This window comes from Cebus imitator, unplaced genomic scaffold (genome assembly GCF_001604975.1).
Source record: "Cebus imitator isolate Cc_AM_T3 unplaced genomic scaffold, Cebus_imitator-1.0 Scaffold33, whole genome shotgun sequence".
Classification (NCBI taxonomy): Eukaryota; Metazoa; Chordata; class Mammalia; order Primates; family Cebidae; genus Cebus; species Cebus imitator.
In genome coordinates this window covers 3,812,306-3,828,765 of record NW_016107348.1, presented here as the reverse complement: position 1 = coordinate 3,828,765, position 16,460 = coordinate 3,812,306, and the positions used below count along the sequence as shown (strand labels likewise).

At 37.2% G+C, this 16,460-nt stretch overlaps 1 protein-coding gene across 1 annotated transcript in view; it reads right to left on the bottom strand.

The window, feature by feature from the left end:
- Positions 1 to 16,460, bottom strand: part of DHX9 (DExH-box helicase 9) — a 49,060-nt gene that overhangs the window by 16,514 nt on the left and 16,086 nt on the right. Inside the window, exons 8-15 of the mRNA XM_017524499.2 lie at positions 15,439 to 15,575; positions 15,050 to 15,139; positions 14,798 to 14,959; positions 14,584 to 14,661; positions 13,256 to 13,447; positions 5,474 to 5,615; positions 5,034 to 5,116; positions 468 to 624 (exon numbers count right to left, since the gene is read on the bottom strand). Of these exons, the coding sequence (XP_017379988.2) occupies positions 468 to 624; positions 5,034 to 5,116; positions 5,474 to 5,615; positions 13,256 to 13,447; positions 14,584 to 14,661; positions 14,798 to 14,959; positions 15,050 to 15,139; positions 15,439 to 15,575 (1,041 nt within the window). The remainder of the gene's footprint in view (positions 1 to 467; positions 625 to 5,033; positions 5,117 to 5,473; positions 5,616 to 13,255; positions 13,448 to 14,583; positions 14,662 to 14,797; positions 14,960 to 15,049; positions 15,140 to 15,438; positions 15,576 to 16,460) is intronic.

Here is a 16,460-nt window from a genome sequence, read left to right as displayed (position 1 = left end):
ACCCTGTCTCAGAAAAACAAAAAGATACCAAAGAACTCTCATGTACCAGAATACATAACACCTTGATATACTTCCCTAAATCTTAATTTAAAATCTAGTTGCTCAGGCTCTAAGAAAGACTCTTAATTTGATCCTGGCTACTTAGACTTTTAATAGTATTTCCTATAATTACCTATATACCACAGTGATTTCCCTTTGACCATACATTATAATTTTTATAAGTTTGGCTATAAGAATGGTCTTTTCGGAAACTTACTGGATACACACACTGCTCAAATAGCAAATGAAACCTGGTCTCACTTCTCAGACTGTATAAAATCAGACAAGAAATTCCTCAAAAATGCTAATACATTTGCCACTGTAATTTGGTCTGTATTTTAAATATCCTTTAACTCCAATCTCCACGATTAAGAAAATCCAAACCCTACTGCACAGAAGATGTTCCTATCCCACCCCAACAATATTACCTTGAACTGGGTAAGTCCTCCCATAAACTTCTATGATGGGGCAATTGAAGAAATATTCACAGAACATGCTGGTATCAATAGTAGCGGACATAAGAACGATGCGAACCTCAGGATAAGCCTGAACCACATCACGCAGTACTACCAAAAGGAAGTCAGTCTATTAAAACACAAACACAAAATTTTTTGAATTACATTAAGTTTATACAACAAGTTATGCCTGAAAGAGTTATACAGCCTCAAGACATCAGTTTAATTCAGTTTCTTACATGGCTCACAGAAGTGCAAGAAAAAGGACCACAGTGATATACAATAATAATTTTTAAGAACACTTGTAGCCTAGTAGTTGTGGAGATTAGAAATGAGTGCTAATTAGGTAGGGGGAAAGAAGGGAGAAAAAAAAAATCACCAATGAGAGCAAAGATTTCATCTCAAAATGTTCAATGAAATTTAAATTTGCAGAAGCATAACTTCAGCAAAAATGGAAAACCCAGAAGTTAAAATTCAGCTATCCAATCATCTGTAAAGCTGAAACAGTGAAAAGGTCATATTTGGTTCAAACAAAAGAAATGAAACATAAATCATTTATCACCCTAACAACATGAAAGCTAAAACTGATAAAACTTTTATCTGGCTATATGGTTCTCTCTACCCCTTTCTACCTCCGCCAACTACCACCATCCTGATTCTTATGTTTATTATTCCTGTACAGTCTCATCTATATGAATATCCAAAAATACACAAATAAGTATATGTATTTTAGAGACGGGGGTCTCTGCTGCCAAGGCTGGAGTGCAGTGGCTATTCCTAAACGTGATCATAGCACAAAGCAGCCTCGAACTCCTGGGCTCGAGTGATTCACCTCAGCCTCCTGAGTAGCTGGGACTATAGGCGCAGACCATTGCACCAACTATATATATATATATATATTTTATCTTTTAGATACAGTCTCACTCTGTCACCCATGCTGGAGCGCAGTCGTGTAAAATCTTGGCTTACTGCAACCTCCATCTCCAGAGTTCAAGCAGTTCTCACGCCTCAAGCTCCTGAGGAGCTGGCATAATGGACGCTCGCCACCGTGCCCTGCTAGTTTTGTATTTTTAGTAGAGACGGGGTTTCACCATGTTGGCCAAGCTGGTCTCAAACTCCTGGCCTCAAGTGATCTACCCACCTCAGCTGACTATATTTTTAAATTTTACTTAATTTATGGAAATGTGTATTTTATGTTTTCTTTGTATTTCCATTTTTACATACAACAGCACTGCTAAGATTCATCCACAGCTTACTATACTTATCCTTTCTGATGACTGTTTACTGTCCCAGTATCAAGTTAATTCACTTTCTTTTGCACATATCTGGCTTGTTTTCAGGATTTACTACTGTGAACATTTGCTACCATGAGCATTCTTGTTTAAGTCTAAACGGGAGTGCTAAACATATCCAAGTTTCTGTAGGTTAAGTGTGGGTATGGAATTGTCAAGCTAAAGGTTATGCAATTGCTGAACTTCAGGAGATAATGCTAAATGATTTTCCTAAGTATTTCCATTTATGTATCGCCATGAGCAGTGGAGAGATCCTGCTGATCTACATATTCTCCAACACTTTAGAATGCCTTTTTTTTGAGACTGAGTTTCGCTCTGTCACCCAGCCTAGAGTGCAGTGGTGCAATCTTGGTTAACTGCAATCTCTGCCTGCTGGGTTCCAGCAATTCTCCTGCCTCAGCCTCCAGAGTAGCTAGGACTACAGGCATACGCCACCAAGCCGGGCTAACTGTATTTTTTTTTTTTTTTTAAAGTAGAGATGGAGTTTCACCATGCTGGTGGGGCTGGTCTGCCCGCCTCAACCTCCCAAAGTGCTGGGATTATAGGCGTGAGCCACCATGCCCAGCCAAGTGCTCCTTTTTAATTAAATAAATGGATATAAAGCAGTGTCTTGCTGTGGTCTAGATCTATACTTTCCTGTTAGTTCCAATGAGATTGAACAGTATCTCCATGTTTATTAACGAAGTATTTCCTCTTCTATAAAAATGCCTATATTTTTCCTCATTCTTCTTCTAAGTTGTTTAAACTTCTCTGATTTGTAGAAGTTGCTTACATATTCCTATACTAACATAGTGGAATCTTCCAGCTTGTAGTTTTCCTGCAAGTATCTTTTGAATAAACAAATGAACGTAATATAGAATATACTGGATCTTTTATTTCAAGATTAGTGCATTTCATGTTTTCAGAAATCCTTTCTGAAGAAAAGCATGTCGTAAACACTTTAGATATTCTGGATTAAATATGTTTAATTTCACCTTTTTAAATGTGTTATCAGAGAAATTTATCTATATGGCTTACACATATAGATAATTTAAATTTTGGACAGCACTGTCTAGATGCTTATTTATATCTTCTACTTCAGTGTTTGAAAAACTTATGTGTCAACACATTTAAACTTCTCTATCTACATGGAGTTGATTTTTGTATTTAGTTATGAGGTAGGGAACTGATTTCAACTACTCTGAAATAACCATTTGTTTCCAGTTCTATTCATAGCTCATTCCTTTTCACTGATCTGACATCCCACCACTGTCTCATAACAATGTTGCATGTAACATACAATATACAATCCACTTCTGTACCCTGTCTTATTCCACCTGTCAACTCACATACTCAGTCTCGATTATTTTAGCTTCAAAACAAGGCTTGTTTTCTGTAAGGGAGGATTCTCCATTCTGCTCTTCTGCAAAAGTACTAGTTATTTGGGGACATTAAGCTATCTTAATAAGTATTTACAGTCATCTCATCAAATTATATGGAAGATCTTGCTGGGGTTTTAATTAGAATTGCATTCAAACTGTGGATCACCTTGAGAACAATTGATATGATATTAAATCCTTCTATACAGGAACATAGTCTATACTGTTTCACCGTTTTGTAATAGAACTTATCTTTCTTGTAGAGATCTTACATGTTTTTTTGTTCCTAGGTACTGAATACTTTTGACTACTATAATGGTATCTTTTTTTCTCAGTTTTTTTCTAGCTATTTGTATAAGAATATAAAGAATGCAGAAAAAAAAAGAAAAAAATCTAAAGAATGCAACTGACTTTGGTATATTTATATTAACCTTTCATCCAGACATACTGTTAAATTCTTCTATTATTTATAATAATTGGACTATAACTGCTCTTGGGTTTTCCATGTAAGATGACAAAACTAGGTGAGATTTATCTTTAAAGAGAACATGAAAAGTTTCTGCAGGCCAGGCACCGTGGCTCATGCCTATAATCCCAGCACTTTGGGAGGCCGAGGTGGGCGGGTCACCTGAGGTCAGGAGTTTGAGACCAGCCTGGCCAACACAGGGAAACGCAGTCTGTATTAAAAATACAAAAAATTAGCCGGGTGTGGTGGCACCTGCCTGTAATCCCAGCTACTGGGGAGGCTGAGGCAAGAGAATGGCTTGAACTTGGGGGCAGAGGTTGCAGTGAGCAGAAGTTGCGCCACTTCGCTCCAGCCTGGGCAGAATAGTAAAATTCTGAATTTAAAAAGAAAAAAAAAAAGAGCAAAGATTCTGCAAAGGTTTTTTTCTCATTTTTCACTGTGAATGGTATACAAACTTACGTCTTAAGCTGCTTAAGCTGACCAAAACCACTTACTGTTTTAGGAAAAAGACCAATGATAATGTAGTTTGGAATATTTAACTTCTAAGAACATTGCTAAGTTAACAAGCAAGTAAAGATAATATTGAAGTATTTGTTAAGAAAAAACTGTTTCCAAGAGATTATGAAGGACAAAAGAGCAAAAATTTTGTCGTACTGAAAACTTACATGATTTATAGCCATGATAAACAATCCAAACCAGTCTCATTTGCTTTAGCTTAGTTTTGCTAAAACTCAAGATTAACAAAAAAACAGATATAAAAGTGATTTCTAAAGAGGAGAAACTCTGAGGCCAGGCACAGTGTCTCATGTCTGTAATCCCAGCATTTTGGGAGGCTTAGATGGTTGGATCACCTGAGGTTAGGAGTTTGAGACCAGCCTGGCCAACATGGTGAAACCCTGTCTCTATCAGTTGGGTGTGGTAGCGGGTGCCTGTAGTCTCAGCTACTTAGGAGGCTGAGGCAGAAGAATTGCTTGAACCCAGCAGGCAGAGGTCACAGTGAGCCGAGATCACACCACTGTACTCCAGCCTGGGTGACAAAGCGAAACTCGATCTCAAAACAAAAACAAAAACCCATTATAAAATCTATTATAAACTTCTAATTCAAAGAAAAACAAGTCATAAAAATTCCATCAACTATTTAGTCATAAATCATTAGTTCAACTGCTGAATTATTCTAGCTATTAGTGATCACTGCAGTTATCTTTACAACATAAAAGGTCTTCATTTTCAAAATGCTTTCTGTAAGTTAAACAATAAGATTATTTAATCTTGCTAAAAAAAAGATTTCAATATCTTAGTGATTGAAGTTCATGATTTTGATGATGAAAGCAGGAGGGAAAGGGAAAACAAAGACATTCTACATGATTTCTCTTAACTTAGAAACAGTAGCATTAGTACCTTACTGTACTTTCCAGTTACTTACATTAATATCTCTTTCATGTATTTCATCTACAATTACATGACTGATTCCTCGAATGCCTGCTTCTAATTTTCTTAGGAGCACACCTTGAAAAGAAAAACAATCAACAAACTATTGAAGAGTTCAAAGAAGCAAATCTCTGGACAATTATCTATATTTCAACTAAGATACCCCAGAACATCATTTTAGGAAACAATCACATATACATTTGTGATAGTGTACGATGAGCTATCTTCCCCACCCCCCAACTGATTTTATGATTTCATTTTCTCAAGCTACAACATCTAATGGGTATATCATATGCTCCATGAAGGAAAAATCTACCAAAAGTTTTATTTAAACAAGAAATCTGAGACTGGTTCATTACTTCTTTCCAGCCATTCTGTTCTGCTACCAAATTTTCTTCATAAACCCGAAATAAAAGGTCAAAGTACATTACTGACCTACAGTACAAAACATTATACTGGCATGAGGACGAGGAAGTATAGACTCAAATCGAACACTGTAGCCACAGCTTTTTCCAGGCTCTTCTCCTCTCTCAAATGCAACTCGCTCTGCCACAGAAACCGCACTGATTCTTCTGGGCTGAGAGAGAAAAAAATAAAAGTGACTTTACAACTACAAAATTAGATACACTTGTTTATTAGGGTTTTTGGAATATCATACTAAATCTGTCCTACTGCCAACTGAATAATTAACAAAAAATAAATAAATAAACGTACAAAAATACTATTTGTTTCTACAGCATACATTTTAAAAAACGTTTTCATTTTGTATATAATATGATTCTACAACTTGTCATTGCCCCCGACTATTAAATAGTATACAAAGGTGATTTACCAGTAGGGAACAGGGCACAGCATACGCACGGGTTTGTTTTTCTAACTGACTGCCACACTAAAAACACACCTTTAGGAAATTATTTAACTGAGACATATGGGAATCAGGAGGGTGAACAATTAATTGCCTTCTTTGCCATAAGTACTGTGACCACCTTTTGCTCACTTGTTAACTCAGTAATCAAACATTCACTGCACTTTTGCATCAGGGCTCAGATAAGGTGCTAGAGATAGGTAGGAAACGAAAATCATTGTTTTCGATAAGCTCACAACAGCAGGTAACATTGAGTGTGTATTGCTATTTCCAACAATAAATCTGCAAAATTCTAACGGGAATGCTATAGGCTAATGTTGGACCTTTTAATGAAAACTCTTCTGAAGTGTTTCCGTGTCTTCTAAGTAAACAGAACAGCCTTTACTTGGTGGATATTATGGCTATTAGGACATGCCTAATGTATAGCTAAAGAGGTACAGGTATTGATCGACTTACGACCTATGCAACTCACGACCATTCGACTTTACGACCACAGTCGCTAGCCACGACTGCTCCGCGTCTGGCAGCGCAAACGTTGCCCACCTGGGCGTACGACAGTGCAGACCAGCTTCCGGCAGCACTACCATCTCTGCGTGCATATAGCCTACTCAACTTACGACCAAATCGTGTTACGACCAGTCTGTCAGAACCAATCGTGGTCCTTAGTCAAGCACTAGCTGTACATCAAGATTTATGTACTGCATGCTTTTTAAGTTGCCATGGATTTGACTCTAAAAGTTCCTGATGACAGGCTGTATTTCAGCTCCTTGCTTAAGAAAACATTTTCTGAGTTTAGATTTACTTTAAGTACCTATTTGGTATCGCATATTAGAAATACGACTGGGAAACCAGAGGATGACATAAGATTTAATATAAAACATGGTTTTAATTTCTATTCCTCTAATACAAGAGTTAATTAGGGTATGAGGCTATATACTATCACCTAGCTCATATTTATCTGACAATAAAGATAAAAGAGACTAAAAGCTGCCTTGCTGAACACACTGTACAAAATTTTGCTAGTTTTTACTGATCACTATATCTCCTTTATACTAAACAATCTTTTCAATAATCTTACTTAGCAATGGATAAGGATTTTTCTAGCTTTGTCATCATTTTCTTAAATTTCTCTGTAATTTCAGCTTTTAAGTAGAATTTCACAGAAATTAAGTTCTGAAGGTTCAACTACTGTAAATCAGATTAGCTGTTTAAGTATCAACACATCATACACACACACCCACCCGTTCATCCAGAGATTTAGTGAGAACAAAATGAGGTACAGACAGTACTCTGCACCTCAGTTACCCTGAAAAATAGTGTTACATGAAAGTATGAGCTCTGTATCTGACCATCAAAAGAGTTCTATGTACTTGAGTCAAGGAATGTGAAAATGTTATTTCACTAAAGGTACAAAATGTAACCACCAAGTTTCTGTGTCCTTTCAAAAAGTTGCTTTCATTATACAACCAACAGGTAAATGCTTGATACTACTATGATCCTTCTTTTCTACTATTGTCTTTCCTAAAGTTTTTCTTCTTTTTTCTAACATTTCTAACAGCTGGCTTCTAGAAAGACTTAAAATCTCTTAGGGTATCTGGCTCTTCAGAGGTGTGTTTACATGCTACTGGTACTCAGAGATTGCTTTGTCACACGGAGGTTATTTTCAAATCTACGATCCTTGTGGTTTCCAGATTACTCCTAAAATGAATATAGGCAGGAGATGGGTCAGCTCCCTAAGCAGTTATCTGTTTTAGTTTTTAACCACAAAACACAAACATCTTAAATCCCAAGGAAGCCATGATAGAGATTTTAAATACTAATACAGGAGGTGCTAAAAAACTGATCAAAAGTGCTTTTTGCTAAATTTTTCTAAGTATGACTAGAACATTAATTTCAAGACAACTATTCCGACAACAAGGAAACAAATGACCCCACAATCTCTTTCCTGTATTTTATATGCTTGTCTGATTTACCAACTTCCAGTTTCCTCAATAGCCCTTGACTTAAACAAAACACATTTAAAATACATACTAAAAAGATAAGTGTTTTTAATTCCTAGTTGATTTGACTAGAAATCTGTAATTTTTCTCGGGGGGAGTGTGGCAAAATGCACAAAAGTTAAAATATGCATACTCTTTGACCCAACAACTCTATGTCTAGGAATTTAATCCAGTTAATCAAATTAGTATATGAAAATCTATGTACAAGTATATTCATCCCAGCATATATAATATAGAAACACCAGAAACAATCTTTAAGCCAGGTGCAGTAGCTAGCCACTGAAATCCAACATTTTGGGAGGCCAAGGCAGGAGGAATGCTGGAGGCAACAAGTTCAAGACCAGCCTGGCAACAGTGAGACACCATCTCTACAAAGATAAACATAAGCTGGGTCTGGTGGCAGAGAGTCAGGCTGGAGGATTGCTTGGTCCAGAAGTTTGAAGTTGCAGCGAGCAATGACGGTGTCGCTGCATTCCCAACAGAGTGAGACCCTATCTCTCAAGAAACAAAAAACCTTTAAAATATCCATCATTTAAGAATAAAGTGGGCCAGGCACAGTGGCTCACTCCTGTAATCTCAGCACTTTGGGGGCCCGAGGAAGGCAGATCACCTGAGGTCAGGACTTTCAGACAGTCTGGCCTATATGGTGAAACTCCGTCTATACTAAAAGTACAAACAATTAGCTGGGCATGGTGGTGGGCACCTGTAATCTCATCTACTCAGGAGGCTGAGGCAACAGAATCACTTGAACCTTTGAGGCAGAGATTGCAATGAGCCGAGATCACACCACTGCACTCCAGGCTGGGCAAAAAGAGCGAAATTCTGTCTTAAATAAAAAGTTTTGTAAAAGGGATATACATAAAATGAAAAATTATGGAACTAAAAATCATATTATTGCTCTAATATTACAGTATGTTGTTACATAAAAGGGACAAGTTGAAAGTGTACTATGCATACATTAAAGTCTATCCTTGTGGTGAAAGGGCACACACCAAAAAGGATTCCTTCTAGATGGTGGCCACCAAGCCTGGCTTGGGTTTTTAATTTTTTATTGAGACGGAGTTTCACTCTTATTGCCCAGGCTGGAGTCCAACGGTGAAATTTCGGCTCACTGCAACCTCCATCTCCTGGGGTTCAAGTGATTTTCCTGCCTCAGCTTCCCAAGTAGCTCGGATTACAGGCATGAGCCACCACGCTCAGCTAATTTTTTTTTGCATTTTTAGTAAAGATGGGATTTCTTCACGTTGGTTAGGCTGGTCTTGAACTTCCAACCTCCGGTAATCCGCCCGCCTCAGCCTCCCAAAGCGCTGGGATTTACTGGCGTGAGCCACTGTGCCCAGCCAAGGTTTTGGATTTTTAAAAAATTATTCTGTTTTTAAATTTTCCCCAAGGTGTATGCATTACTCTTGTAGTATACAAAAAGCAATTAAAAATCATCTTCTAATTCTTAATGTAATTCTTAGCTCAGTAGAAATATTCACAAGACAGGCATTTTGTGTGGGACAACAATGCATAACGTGACAGTACCAATGAATGTTTAAACATTTTTTCAGCCTGCATGCCACCTTACAGTGTATGAGGATGCTCTACTTACCCCTTAAATAATCTATCACTTTTCCCTTGATCTTCTGTGCTTTAAGAATTATTTTATGTATTTGGCCACAGTGAATAAATACAAGGCAAGGCTCATAGGTAAAACGAGTTCTAACTACATCTGCAGGGCCACTTCTACTACAATGATATAGAAGTATTCTATAGTCCTCAAATATAAGTAAGAATCAACACAGAGACATCCAGAAATCACACTGTTTGTGTCATATAACAGTAAAAACCATGGTGGCACTTATGCCTTATTTATGCTTTGGAATACTAGTAAAATCTTTTCCCGTTTCATTTTAGTAGATTAAAAACACAAGCTCAAAGAGGTTATTTTTCCTAGGGACACATAAATGACTTAAGACTTCAAATTTTCTTTACTTCCACTCTAATCTTTTCTCCAATTATTTTACCTTTTATTATTTTAACTATGTTACACTTGTATTATTAAATATGTTTAAAAAGAAACAACTGACAAAAGTGAGACTAGTTAGAAAGTACCTGTGATGAAAGCAAAGGATAATGTTCTACCAACAGAGAGCAAAAGATTAGTTCCCAGCTGTCCTCCGGAGATGCATTTTTAATTTTTACTGCATAGATCTGTTGATCTCATTTTTTCTTTAGAATTTTACTACTCTTGCCTGGAGTCCAGACATAGTAGTAGGTAGTTTTAGTGAGTGCTCAGTAAATAATACTAAAGCACTCACTAAAACTACTATGTACCAGGTACTGGTAACACTTTCCATATCAGAGGAGGTTGGAGATCTCTCCCAAATTGTTATTTTGTAGTATTCTAGAATCCATATCTTTGATGTACAACTTTAGACATTTCCCCAGAAGTAGAACAATTTCTTCCATCTTTCAGAACTGAAATATTCTAAAGTTCTACAAGGTTCCGACTTTGCTTTTTTTAACAAGTGTTAAATACGCAGTAATGAGACTAAAGCTGCCATTTAATGTCAAGATTCCTAACATACAAGATATTACAAAATATATCAGGCTCCAACATCTCCTTAAGTTCTGATTTTATTTTACATAAAGAACAGCTCATATCCTGAAATGATGGTACTACAGGATGAGTACAGGACTGACAAAATTGCATTTATTTAATGTGCTTGATTTACATCCTACAATTATAATTCATCTCTTTCAAATAACTTAAAGGTAGACAACTATTTCCTACTTAAAATTTTCTGTGGCTGGGCCCGGTGGCTCACACCTGTAATCCCAGTACTTTGGGAGGCCAAGGCGAGCAGGTCACCTGAGACTGGGAGTTTGAGACCAGCCTGACCAACACAGAGAAACCCTGTCTCTACTAAAAATACAAAATTAGCCAGACATGGTGGCACATGCCTGGAATCCCAGATACTCAGAAGGCTGGGGCAGGAGAATTGCTTGAACTCAGGAGGTGGAGGCTGCAGTGAGCTGAGACTGTGCCATTGCACTCCAGCCTGGGCAACAAGAATCAAACTCCATCTCAAAAAAAATTTTTTTTTCTGCATGCAGCCCACAGGTTTTAAGTGGCTTGAATATGGACAGCCCTGAAGGACAGAATTCAGTGAGTATGGTCGAGAATTTACACCAAGGCTGATGTATGGTTTGACCTACTCATTCTGTTCTACTCCAGTCCGTAACTCTAAACTTGTGCTCTGTGAACTGAGTTAACACACTTAAAGTGGGAACAGAAAAAAACTTTCTAATATTTAGCTGATGGCTTCATGTGGTTTCCTATAGATGGCTACAAGTGGAAAGTAAGGGAAAAATGATTCAACAGTGGTATTACTACAAAAATAACTAATGCTATCTCAGACTGTGCCAACAGAAGTACTGTGAATTAAAAACATTAATAATAATAATAAAACTATATACTATAATAATGGCCAATCAGCATGCTCAGGCCTACTTTTCATATTACAGGTAGGATGCTAATGAATTTAAACGTGTTTAACTGAATGTTAAACATGCCTCACCTTCATGGCTGAACTATAAATGTTTAGACTTTCAAACTAAGTACATACTCAAGCACAATTTAGTTTTTTTTCCCTGAGACGGAGTTCCACTCTTGTCCAGGTTGGAGTGCAGTGGTGCGATCTCAGCTCACTGCAACCTCCGCCTCCCAGGTTCAAGTGATTCTCCTGCCTCATCCTCCCAACTAGCTGGGATCACAGGCGTGAGCCATCGCGCCTGGCCAAAATATAGATTAAAATTTTGAAGACTTGTTACAGCTAAGAGGTATGAGACTGATTTTGGGACAAACACTAGGATAAAAACATGCAAGCCACAGAATGTAGATGCAATAGGACAGTTGTAAGTAATTCATTCCAAATCAGAAGACAGAGGTTTGCTATGTATTTCCATGTCACTGAAAATTTTAAAAGACAGTGACAAAGCAATTCTCACTTCGGCAGGAATTTTTATTCTACTTAGACATGCAAACAACTTGAGACACCTGTCTTCAGTTTGCTTGTTAAATTCTGCATTTCTTTCTGCTATATGCCAGAACAGCTTTTGAGATCAGAAATGGATAGTGGTAGGAGAGGAGAGAGGAAAGGCAGACAGAGCTGAGCTTAAGGCTTCTCTTCTGTATATCAAACAAAATTTTGCAAACAAGAAAGCTAGGAATTCTTTCCCAGATAAACATGAATTTATCATTTTTTCAAGCCTATCAGTCTTAAGACATAACATGCATCTTCAGAAATTTTTTTCAGGCAAAAAATTCAATTCTTATATAAAATATAGATACTAAAAAAAGATGAAAAAAAAAAATGAAAAAAGAAAAATATAGATACTAATTATAAAAATGTATCTCAATTTCAGAAATGTTAAACAGCTTCGGATATATGCTTTATACATTCAAATGTAATTGAACATGCACACTTTTTGTTATTTCAAAGTTCATAACTCTCCTCTGAGAAGTGATTATGCTTCCAGGTTAAGCAACACATCTATGTAACAAACTTGAACATGAACCCACTGGGGAAAAAAATAATTTCTAAGTCAAGATATAAGCCTACCTGAGAGGTAGTACCTGACTATTTGCAATGCTCTCCCAAGTGTCAGAAGTACAGGGTAGAGCCAATGGAACTGTTTTAACCTGAGAAGGCTTACAAGAGCTAATTAGTTCTTCCCTAAGTACTGCGACAAACTTGCAGGCGCTGCTTATTGTTGGTAAGGTAACAAAATGTTATTTAAAAGTAAAAATCCTAAAAGGGAGATTGCTTGGTTTCTAACGCTAGTTCTACCACTTTCTGTATTAACCTTGGGCACTGTACCTTCTTTTGCCTTAATTTACTGAGAGACAAATACTACATGAAATAGTAATTATATCTTAGTCATTATGAACTTTGAGTCTTTTCTAAAGGGCTGCTGTTTAGAACATGGCCCTACAGTAAAAGTTAACCATTACCTGTTTGACTGGTTTTTATTCAATGTGAAGGTGGTAAGATAGAGATGATCAAGATTTGGATGAACTTTAGGAGAAAGAATTCTTATTCTTACGGTTTAATTCTAGGCCCAAAGACTCCCTTTAGCTCAGATAAAAAGAATTCCCCACATAGTCTAGTTTAGCTTACTAGTGTAGCATACTGGAGATTAGAAAAGGACATAAGTTCTTTTTATGTGTGTGTGTTTTTTAATTTAATATCAAGGGTACAATGCTCTAACTCTCAGAACTTTACATAATAACAAGTAGTTAATCAAACAAAGAATTAGAAATAGTCTGGCCTCTAGGTATTTCATGGTTGGTTTACTACTTACCTGAGTTACTACAATGTTACACTCTGCAGCTCGGTCACTCTGGATAAAGTCATCTAGAATGAACTGAGGAACCTGTGTGGTTTTACCACATCCAGTAGCCCCTCTAATAATGACAACTGAATTTTGACTGATTGCTTCCAGAATCTCACTTTCAAATTTCTTCACAGGCAGTAACTCTCTCTCCTGCAAGATCTGCATTAGAAAAGTCACATTTTAGTTAAATTTCTACCAACACATTAGAAGCAAGTATCTTAATCTTTTATAAAACCTCCATCTCTAGAGGCCAGGCGTGGTGGCTCACACCTGGAATCCCAGGACTTTGGGAGGCTGATGATCACAAGGTCAGGAGTTTGAGGCCAGCCTGGCCAACATGGTAAAACCCTGCCTCTATTAAAAATACAAAAATTAGCCAAGTGTGGTGGCGCACGCCTGTAATCCGAGCTACTCGGGAGGCTGAGGCAGGAGAACTGCCTGAACCTGGGAGGTAAAGGTTGCAGTGGGTTGGGACTGCGCCACTGTACTCCAGCCTGGGCAACAAAGCGAGACTTTGTCTCAAAACAAACTTCCATCTCTATAAAAACTTACTCATTTCCATTGGCTTAGTGATCAAAATATTTTTTTCCAAAAAGGAAAGTGTATATTTGTATCTCTAATAGAACTGCTTCTTTTCACTAAATTTCTAAAGAATATATCTTTTGGTGTTGTCCAAAAACTAATTTTCCTCATTCTCCCTAAACATCACACATGCATTTTTTAATGTTTTTTTTTTTTTGATTTAAAAAACACTAAAATAGAAACAAAACCCTAACAACAAAAGAAGTTGTTGCCTTAAATCTCTCCGCTTTTCAAATTACATTAAGTGAAAATCTCGCCTGGTGCGTTGGCACAGGCCTGTCATCCCAGCACTTTAGGAGGCTGAGGGCGGCAGAACACAAGATTAGGAGCTCAAGGCCAACCTGATGAACCCCATCTCTACTAAAAATACAAAAATCAGCTGGGCGTCGTGGCAGGTGCCTGTAATCCCAGCTACTCGGGAGGCTGAGTCAGGGGAATTGCTTGAACCTGGGAGGTGGAGATTGTGGTGAGCTGAGATAACATCACCGCACCCCAGCCTGGGGACAAGAGACTCAAAAAAAAAAAGGTAAAATTTTCTCCCAGGCCCTCAACTCATAGCAACTAATTTTAAGGGTAACTAGGATTAGCAGTTTGGTACATATCTTTGATTTGTCCTCCTAAAAAGGGCAAAATGTTTCATTCACTGAATTTTTACCCATACCTAGAACATTCTGAAGCTCTGGGCAACACATGTCTAAATAATTCAGACTTACTGCTTGCAAATCATGATCCTGTTCCAACTGGTACATCAATTCATTCTTGAGGTCCATGCTTATTTGCTCTGGAGTAGCCTGTAAAACAAAAACCCACATGGTTAAGCACATAATTCAGCTTCAAAATAAATCCATTTTTTACCTAGACATACTAATCAAACATACTCAAGAGTAAAACACAAGAGTCTGATCTCAAAAATAATACTGCACTCACAAAAGCCAGAGGCCCCTCATCAATGTTGCTACTGGTCCAAGGATTCCAGTTGGATTGTGGAGGTGACCAAGGAACCACACCCACTTGGTTCTGTCGTTGAGATGGTTCAAAGTGAGCCAATTTGCCAATGTTGAGAGCAACTGGCATAGAAGGATCTTCAGGCTATTAAAAAATGAGAAAAACAACAACAAAATGATTTGCTTGTCTACTGAGAGTTCTACATACATGTGAACTAAATAGCTGTATGCTTACCGGGGGCAGAATCTCAAGATTTAGCTCTTGAATGATGTTTTGCAGTTGATGCTCTAGATCTTGAGAGATGTTTACTTTGTAAGGCTCCACCTACAAAAAAGAATCACACATATAAATACTACTCAAATCTACTATGGTGGGGCTAAGACTATACAGTCAACACTAAGTCTACAGTATTCCTAAGCCAACAGTCAGTTCCCTTTAGTGAGAATTACTTCAATGATTATTATTTACTCATTGCCTATTACGGACATCATGCCAGACACAGATGATTAGCAAGGCCATTTCATTTCTTGAGGTAAGATTCCTTGAAATTAAACTTCTTTAGCCAAATACGAAACAAAAGCTAAATTATATCTCACGAGTCTATTATAAATCTAAAAACTCACTGTCTCTCCTTCCTTCTTCTTTGTAAGTCCAGAGTAAGCTTCAACCACTCCAAGATGGTAGAGTTGTCTAACAAGTGACAGGGCACAGGACTGTGCTGCCAATTTCTTATTTGATCCATGTTCTCGTGCAAAAATTCCTATAATGTAAGATCAGGTTTATCAGACAGAAGGATCAATCACTTAAGTAAAGAAACATATTATCACCAGGAACCATGGGCTTCGGTACAAAAAAAAGTCCTAAAATACAGTGTATGCCATGGGTACTTCCTTTTTATTCTATTAATATATGCTAAACAAAAGAAATTGCCAAACAGTTTATCAACTAAATAACCAACTGTTTTGATTACAGGCTGATACTAGGACTCACACAAATCAATATTATGAAAGCAAAAACCTATTTTAAAAGTTGTCAGTGTTATCTGGCATTAAAATAGCGGAAGAAAACATAGGCTGACTTTTGAAAAGCCAGAGAACAAAAATAAACCAATAAATGAAATCAGTTCTAGAGTGGTTACCTAGACCAGGGTTTGGAAAGCTTTTTCTATAAAGGGTTAATAAATATTTTAGGATTTGCAGGCCATAGTCTCTTGTCAGAACTACTCAACTCTGCCTCTAATGTATGAAAGCGGCCACAGACTGTTAATAGAGTTTGACAAACCATAGGTCTGGGAATGGTTTTATGTTTTTCAAGAGTTGTAAAAATAAAACAAAAATAACAATGTGTGACCTGTGAAGTCTAAAATATTATCATCTAGTCCTTTATAGAAAGAGTTTGCTGTCCTCTGACAAAGGAATAATTGTAGTTATGAGTGTAGCTATGTTCAAATAAACACTTATAAAAACAGGCAGTACATTGGATTTGGCCAGACAGCTACAGTTTGCTGACCTCAGCATTAAACTAAAGCTAACAGCTACTCATCTCCTTAAAGAAAATACTAATAGAAAGTTTCCTATCCCCCACTATCATTCAGTTTTAGGAGAAATGAATATAATGCAAAGGTGTACAAAGATATCTTTCTGCT